The sequence below is a fragment of the Oreochromis niloticus genome, linkage group LG12 (genome assembly GCF_001858045.2).
Source record: "Oreochromis niloticus isolate F11D_XX linkage group LG12, O_niloticus_UMD_NMBU, whole genome shotgun sequence".
NCBI classification, from domain to species: domain Eukaryota; kingdom Metazoa; phylum Chordata; class Actinopteri; order Cichliformes; family Cichlidae; genus Oreochromis; species Oreochromis niloticus.
The window spans coordinates 24,109,810-24,118,266 of NC_031977.2; the positions used below are offsets into that span (position 1 = coordinate 24,109,810).

The 8,457-nt window shown below is 38.8% G+C and overlaps 1 protein-coding gene across 1 annotated transcript; it reads left to right on the forward strand.

Moving 5' to 3' along the window:
* ptger4a (prostaglandin E receptor 4 (subtype EP4) a) lies at window positions 1-4,065 on the forward strand. The gene is made up of 2 exons (XM_005452166.4): window positions 1-1,150; window positions 1,516-4,065. The coding sequence occupies exons 1-2, from the start codon at window positions 371-373 to the stop codon at window positions 2,083-2,085; spliced, it is 1,350 nt and encodes a 449-aa protein (XP_005452223.1). The 5' UTR covers window positions 1-370; the 3' UTR covers window positions 2,086-4,065.
* The last annotated feature ends 4,392 nt before the right edge of the window (window positions 4,066-8,457 follow it).

Sequence of the window (8,457 nt, forward strand, 5' to 3'; positions counted from 1 at the left end):
AAGGGGAGGGGCTGAGCCCAGCAAGACGCCTGAAGGCAGAGCCTCATTTCAATGAAGTCACTGGTGTCTGTTGCCTGATCTCTCTGGCCTGGTGAGTGAAATCTGCTTCTGTCTTGCACAGCTAGCTGAGGATCTGATAAGAAAGCACCACGGAGTTGTTGGTTACCACAGAGGCAGCATGCGGAGGATGCTTTGGGGGATGTTTTAAGTTTTTTAAAGGTCAGTTTTCAGATAAGAAAAAGCTACTTTCTTATTTTGAAAATGCTGCCCAGGCTTCTTTCACTTGTAGGTAAGTTTCTTGCTCTGGACTGGAAATACAGGCGATAAAAAGAGTTGCTTCACTTGTCTTGAAGTGCGTTTGGACTTCACAATGAATAATCAAACCACACGGGGGACCATGGTCCCCACCATTCCGTCCATTATGTTCATTTTCGGGGTAGTTGGAAACCTCATCGCTATCGTGGTCCTTTGTAAATCTCGGAAAGAACAGAAAGAAACTACGTTTTACACGTTGGTGTGTGGGCTGGCGATCACGGACCTACTTGGCACGCTGCTGGCCAGTCCGGTCACCATCGCCATTTATGTGAAAGGCGCGTGGCCCGGAGAGGACCCGCTGTGCCAGTACTTTGGATTCACCATGCTTTTCTTCTCGCTGGCAGGGCTCAGCATCATATGTGCCATGTCGGTTGAGAGATACATTGCTATAAACCATGCCTATTTCTACAACGACTACGTGGACCAAAAACTGGCCGGACTGACTCTAGTAGCGATCTACATCTCAAATGCTTTTTTCTGCGCCCTGCCAATTATGGGCTTTGGGCAGGTGAAGAAACAGTATCCACAAACGTGGTGTTTTTTAGAGTGGAGGAGCAACAAGACCAGCGATGCCGCCTACTCCTACATGTATGCTGGTTTCAGCTCTCTTCTTATTCTCGCCACTGTCATCTGTAATGTGCTGGTGTGTGTGGCTTTGATCCGGATGCATCGACGCTTTGTGCGTAGGATGTCGCTTGGCACCGATGTGGGACGCAGCGTGGACCCGCGAAGAAGAGCACGCAGCTTTGGTCGTCTGGCCGGTGCAGAGATTCAGATGGTTATTCTACTCATAGGCACATCGGCAGTAGTCCTCATCTGCTCTATACCACTTGTTGTAAGTGTTTTTGTTTTTGTTTTTTGGTTGCATGTTACCATTACGCACGCTTTAGGCATGGTTCTTTTTCACACAAAAATGTTTTTTAAGTGCAGAAAAAAACATTTTGAAAAAGAAAATGTGAAAAAGAAAAAAATATCTGTACTGAATAAACTTTTCCTTTCACCTTTTCAGTCACAACACTTACAGTCCAGATTAATCACTCTTACTCAGCACAGCTGCTGTATGCAGGATTATGTAAAAGTGTAAAACAGTTTACATTAGAAGTGAACTGACTCTCTTCCCTTTCATGTTTATATTAGTGGCCTCTCAAACATACGCATGCATATCTTTTCATTCAATCACTATTCTCCTCTCCCCTGCAGGCTCAGGTGTTTTTAAACCAGCTTTATAAGACTCCAGTGGAGGTGCGGCTGGACAAAAACCCTGATCTACGGGCAATACGTTTTGCCTCTTTTAACCCCATCCTTGACCCCTGGATCTACATCCTGCTCCGCAAGGCTGTTCTCATCAAGCTCATTGAGAAAATCAAGTGCCTGTTCTGTAAAATGGGAGCAAGGAGGCAACAGAGACAGGGAAACTTCCCCTGTATTGATTCCTATCAGCTCTCCTCTGTGATCTCTAACAGGGACTCTAACTCCTTGGTGTCTAGTGACCAACGAGATAGCAACAGCATCTGTCAAACCTTTTTCTACTATAAAGATAAAACTGAGATGTGCACTGAAAAATGTCCTAAGGCAAACAAACTCTCTGCTTCACAACCATCTTCAGCTAGAAATTCACAAGCTTCTTACTTGTCCCAAGAGGGCAGCGCTGAGGATCAGACCAGAGACGAGACGAACGCAATCACAGCTCATCCATCATCTCCCTGCCCTAAAGATCCAGCACTTCAGGTCACGCTGAACACCGAGACAGTAGAGGAGAAATGCATCTGACCCAACCAGAGAAATACTGTTTTATTTCTCTACAACAGACCTTTTGAAGAACTCAAAAATGGAGGTAGCACATAAAAATAATAAGTAACTCTTCTATCTAGTGGAGCCCATGCAGTGAGAAAGAGAAAAGTACTGTGAGTGATATCGTCCCGTTGTTTGTTTCAGCATCCAGCTACCTCAGTGATGACTGACTGTGTGAGCAGATTTTGACATTTTTCTTAAAAAAGATGTTAGACACATAACATTGATGGAAAAGCTTATCATTCTCAATTTCATTTACTTGGTTCAAGCATTGTGGAAACCTTTACTGTAAAGCTCTATTTAGTGTCTCCAAACTGTGCTGACCACAAGCTTGTGGTCAGTGTAGTAAATGAAATAGTCCTGACTGTGCTTCTTGTGAGTAGTCACTATGAGTATTCACACAGTTATTGTTAGGATTGATTCATTTGGAAACTCTATTGTACAGTGCTTTTTGAAAGGCAGAGTCATGTTAGCTCCATGACTAATGTAGAGTAGAGTTTATAAGGTTGTGAACACAGATATTTTTGTTCTATATCCGGGAAAACACACAAAGATATCATCTCAAATTATTAAAAAAACAAAACAAAACACTGTTTTCCATCTTACAGCGAGGGCACAGAGGCTCTTGTTCCACAGTAGACTGGGAAATTTCAGCATAATTTCCACAGCTACAGAAAATGGTCTATAAATCAGTGGATAGATGCTGATTAATGAGTTGCATTAAGCGGTCAGCTTGAGAAGAATCGAGTTCTAAATGAGCAATCTTGTGTAAAATATATATTTTTTGTGATATATAATTATTCTTCTCTAGGAGAAGGTCAAAACAAATAAATCCCAACTCTAGAAGGATTACTCGTCCAAAAGAAATATTTATGTGCAGTTATAAATTGTATTAGTCATGCAGTTTGATCAGTATTTACACTCACAGATTGTTGTCTTTCAACATCACTATCTGTAAAGTCAGGACTCAAAATATCAAAGAACCTATTGAAAAATGTTCTGTATTAGTTAGGACTGAAGCTAAAGGTTAATTTTAGGAGTAACACTTCTCTTTGAGTGTAATGTTTAAAGTGAGATGTTCAGTTTTCCTTGTTGAAGACATGCTGTTTACAGTGAAACAAAATCAGGAAAAGTCTGATGATGCTCACATTAAAAAAGATGGTACCAGCACCTTTGTCCTCCTTGAAAATGACCAGATACCACCCAATTTCAGATCTAATATGAATTATCCAAGTATCACAAGTCTAGATTTAAATATTATTCTCAAGTTTCATGTGAATATACAGCGTACTCCTCCTCTCTGTTGTGTTCATATGGCAAATTCTCCATTTTAATATTAAAAGTTAAACCTTCTGGTATTGTAACACTATACAGACGGAATTTTTGAACTCCTATTGGTTTGAAGTTTTTCACTCAAATTATCCTTTTGTCTGAGTTTCAAGAACATCAAAGCACACATTCTTCCTCTTTTCCTTATTACAACATCTTAGACTGTTGCTTTCCTTGTTTCTCTCCTTGCTGTTAAATTACAATAGGCTCATTTGTGTGTATAAATGCAGATAATGACTGATGATTAACATTGTAAACATTGTACAGTGAGGGCAAAAGTTAGGGATTGACATACAAGTTGAAAACTTAATTTATTTTGAGTCATTAAATTATGCACTTTATGCTCAGTTGTGGTTCATATTGTATTGCAGAGTGAAATCTGTGTACAAGCATATACTGTATGAGCTTTGAATTCATTTGCTGTGATAATATATTATATCTGTAAATATGACTTGATGTACAAGAAAAAAGCTAACTGAGTGGAAATGACTGAGAACTTCTGTCTGATAAGAAATATATATGTCTACATTTATGACGCAGCTGTAAATGAACACTAACTGTTTCAGAGCAAACATCGCCTTTGACATGTTGTCATATTTTATTACCATAAAGCAGAACTGCTTAATATGAGCTTTCTTTCTCACAGTCACATTTTCCTTGTTTATATTTAGTGAGATCATCTCATGACCCCCATTAATTCAGACAAATGACCCTGTGAAAAGTGTGCTACCACTTTTCCAAAGTTTACAGATAAATAAACACAAATGCGATTATTGCTAGTCTACAACAATCTTACTGAATCTTGATTGTGTGAAAGACACACACACACACACACACAATAAGAGGAAATCAGAGGTCTTTGCTCTGATGGAAAAGAAAAATCAGGGGTCTCTGGAAGTAGAGCTGCTCCAGAGCGCTTCTCTCCTGAAACAATAAACACAATTGAAAGCTCCAGTTCACTGCAATTAAGCTTAAACAAGCATTGCAGTGGCTTAAGCAAACACCTCGACTACAACACAGAGTGTGAGAGGATCCTCCAGACTCTGGGAACAAGACGCGTTAATTTAATTAAACTGTGAAAATCAGGATCGTACCGTAGCGGGAGATGGTGATACGTGGAACATTCATGAAGATTCTCAGTAATTTGATCATCTTTGTTCACCAGAGTCTGCAATACCTAATTAAATGTATAAATGGAAAAGCAACAAGATTGATAGCTACCGTCTGGGTGAACAGGTGCACAAGCACAGCCTGTACAAATGTTCAGGATTGCCTTAATAACCCCAAACAGGCAAACAAGTAAGTGGTGACGTCTTGATGCATTCTCAATCATCCAGGTAAGTAAATCTCCAAAAGTTGATTCTGTTCATCTGGATGTTTTCAGTGGGGGAAACGTTTCGTCACTCATGCAAGTGACTTCTTCAGTCTCAGCTGACTGCAGGTTTCCCCAGTCGGTCATTGTGGAAATGTACTGTTTATAAGACAGAATCAACTTTTGGAGAAGTGAGTGGTGAGACCATCAGCTTTAAATTTCAGCTGCGAAAAAAGATCTCGGTGATGCTCGGAGAATTTGATCTCATGTGATGCACAACTTGACATGTGTAAGTGGCAAAGCTGCGATGCTGCTTTATGTCAGCGGGGTCCTCTAGTGACAGTCTGCGCACTGTCACCTCTGTGCTCATTGATAAACAACATAAAGCACCTGTTGCTCAACAGTGTCTGCTGTCGTCCTCGGTTAAAGAGGAAATTAAACAAGATGAGTCTGAAAACATGTCAGAGCCAAAGCGGAGCTGAAGCAGGTCTTAGTGCGGGTGCTTTATCCCTCGGGTGATGGCGAAAAGAGAAATTAAATGTAATTCAAAGGGAAAATATGATCCTCTGTGGTGTGTTTGGAGCCGTTCTTTTCACATCAGTGTGACGACCATCCTTTCTCAATGTGACATCAGTGAAGCCACACAAACTAAGTGCTAATCTCCTCTTTTGTTACAGCAATTACATTTTTTAAATAAAGTTCAACATGGAAAATGCATTACAAATAGATTAAACAAACAAATGGTATACAAAATTAAAATATACTAAAGTAAAACAATATTTTGATGAAGTAAAAATTAACCCGACATCAAAATATGGACAATAAAATAAAAGAAATACAAATTGATACATAGACATAAAGTAACAATATAATATTTCAACAATGAAAATGTTTTAATTTCCACATAGTAACACAAGAATTTAAAATGGCTTACTAAAAAATATTAAAAAAATACAAAAATATATTTTAACAAGGTCTGCATTACCTTAGGCTATGGCCCAATAACATATTGGTTTATACAATCACTTAACAAGCAAAAGATCCTGGCTGGGATCTTCTTCAGAGTCCTGATTGTGCAGATTACTGCCTACTGTGGAAAAAAAGGAGAATAAATTTCAGAGACAAGAGGAGAAACAAATCCACTTATATTTGCATCCCGCCTAAAAATCTTTGGTGTATTTGTTTATTACTATTATTATTATTATTATGAAGGGGTCCCACAGTTAAATAGGAATTTGTTGAATGTAAGTTTGTTTGTCTTTTGATTGCTTGTTAACATTTTATTTAAACACAGCACAACCTGAATCCCCCATGATGCCAGTTTATTAAATGAATCCTCCACTAGCTCTACATGTCTACTACTTAGTCAGTGAAAAATTACATGTTTACTTTACTGTGGCTGTAAAGAAATGTTTCTGAGGGGGACAATCCTCCCCTGAAAACAAACCTAAAGGTTTTATTGTGAAAACACTTTAGTGTTCTTATGAAGAAATGAAGAAGTGTGAACCGGGCCATCAATGGCGACAGTCCTTGATCTTTTCTTAACTCTAACCTAAACTGACATGAGTAGAGTGAACATGAATGTAAACAGAAAGTGAAAGAAAATCTTTTTTTTTGAATGATCCCAGATAAAACACAAACGCTCAGTTTGGTTGATCAGTTGAGTCTCTAGTGCCATCCTATCTGCCTTTTATTGATTCATATGGCTCTTTAAAAGTAGATATGTAACTTCAGGAGCACTTGTGTTGGTCGTTTGAGATGGCACGATCATTTGCAGGCTGTATTATAATATCTAAGTTAATAAGAATAGCTGATGTGGAAATTCAAAGACATACTGGAGGTGTTGGATCATCAGTCCAAAAATATTAACAACTGAAAGCAACTTAACAACTTTCAGTCTTCAGAATTTTTTGTGTCAGTTTTGATTGAGCAAGTTTTTAGCTTTTGTTAGCTAATACTACAACACGGCATTTTAAATTCATATCTCTGGCTGGGGTTATGATTGTGGGGTTTACTGCCTGCCATGGCAAAAATAAAGGGCCTGATCTTTTCGAGTGGTAGCAAAAATCTCTGAGCAATTCAGTAACTGTTCTGCAAAACGTTTGCACGTGCATATCTAAAGATGAAGACATTTTATTTGATATCAGTGAACTGACTTCCAGCTAAAGCCTTGTTTTTCATACTTGAGACATGCTTTTTCATGCCTATAAGTGAAAATAAAGAAATACTTTAGTACTTAGATGACCACTTAGATTTCTTTTGTTTTTCCCCCAAATTCTGATTGTTATTGTCACATTTCGTTTCAATCTCCAAGCAATCATTCCATAGAAGACGATATTGTGAACAGCTTCAGGGCAGAAATTCGTTAGGACTGGGCTCCAGACTGTGTTAAATCCCACACAAATATACAGAATGCAGGGCAACTTATTTCAAAGTTTTTTAAAACAGAATTATGTACAACAGCAAGTTCCCATGAAACCAGCAACTAATTAGTAACTTTGATCTCTGCTGTTATACAAGCAAATAGGAAAAACTTAACCACATGAGGTGACCTGTTAGGCAACAGTCAGTGGAAAAAAATAATGCAGTATGTCCTTCTACATATTTCTAAATCAGTTTTGTTTTTACATGGGAAATGAAATACTTCAACAGAATAAAAGTCTTACTGCAGTCACTTATCTGAATACAATAAATGTTGCTCGGAAACGTTTTACACAGTAGACAAAAGTGTGGAGTAACAATGAAAGTGTTACACCATGTGTTACTGTTGCTCCTCTGTGTCTGTGTGTTAGTGTGTGTGTGTGTGTACCATGTTTGCATATCTTTGTGGGGACTAACAGCCTTTATGGGGACAAAATCCCCGTCCCCATGGAATTGAAGGCATTTTTGAGGCTACGTCCACACTAATGCGTTTTCTTTTGGCCTCCCGTCCACACTGAGACGGCGTTTTCATTCAAGGAAAACGCAGCATTTTGAAAACGCTCTCCAAAACGCATACATTTGAAAACGGTGCTTTTGCGTCGCAGTGTGGACAGCGAAAACTGAGACTTTTTGAAAATGATGACACATTTTAGTCATGTGATGCAGTCAAGTGACCAATTAAACTAAGATAGCGGAGAGCATTATACAGCAGTTGTTTTGTTTGCTCTCAATTGTGACAGCCCTATTAAAGATTAATATCAGTTTGTACATGCTCCAGATAGCTTTTCTTCAAATTCTTTAATTCTCACACACTTTTGCAACTTTGTACTTTTGTGTTACTCGCAGCAACAACTCCACCTCATTGTTAGTCCATTTAAAAAACTCAGTGCTTTTCCTCAGCATTTTGCTGCACGTTTCAAAGAGCCAGAAAGTAAATAAACAGCAGACAGAAATGAGGCAGGTAAATCGTCTTGCGTTTCAGGCATGCAGACGAAAACGCTGTTTTCAAATCTATCCAGGCTAGTGTGGACGTAGCCTGAGACTCAAAATGTGGTTTAAGTGGCAGGATTACAATTAGGTCATGATTAGGTTTAGGCTAAGGTTAGGTTTCGGCATTCTGTTTTGATGGTTAGGGTTAGGGTAAGCGGCTAGAGAAAGCATTATATTAATTAGATGTCCCCATAAAGATATGAAAACACGACTGTGCATGTGTGTGTGTGTTTGTGTGTAGTCCCCAGAGTCACATTTATCAAAGCACAGTAGGTCATTCCTGCAAGTTTAGAGTTCAC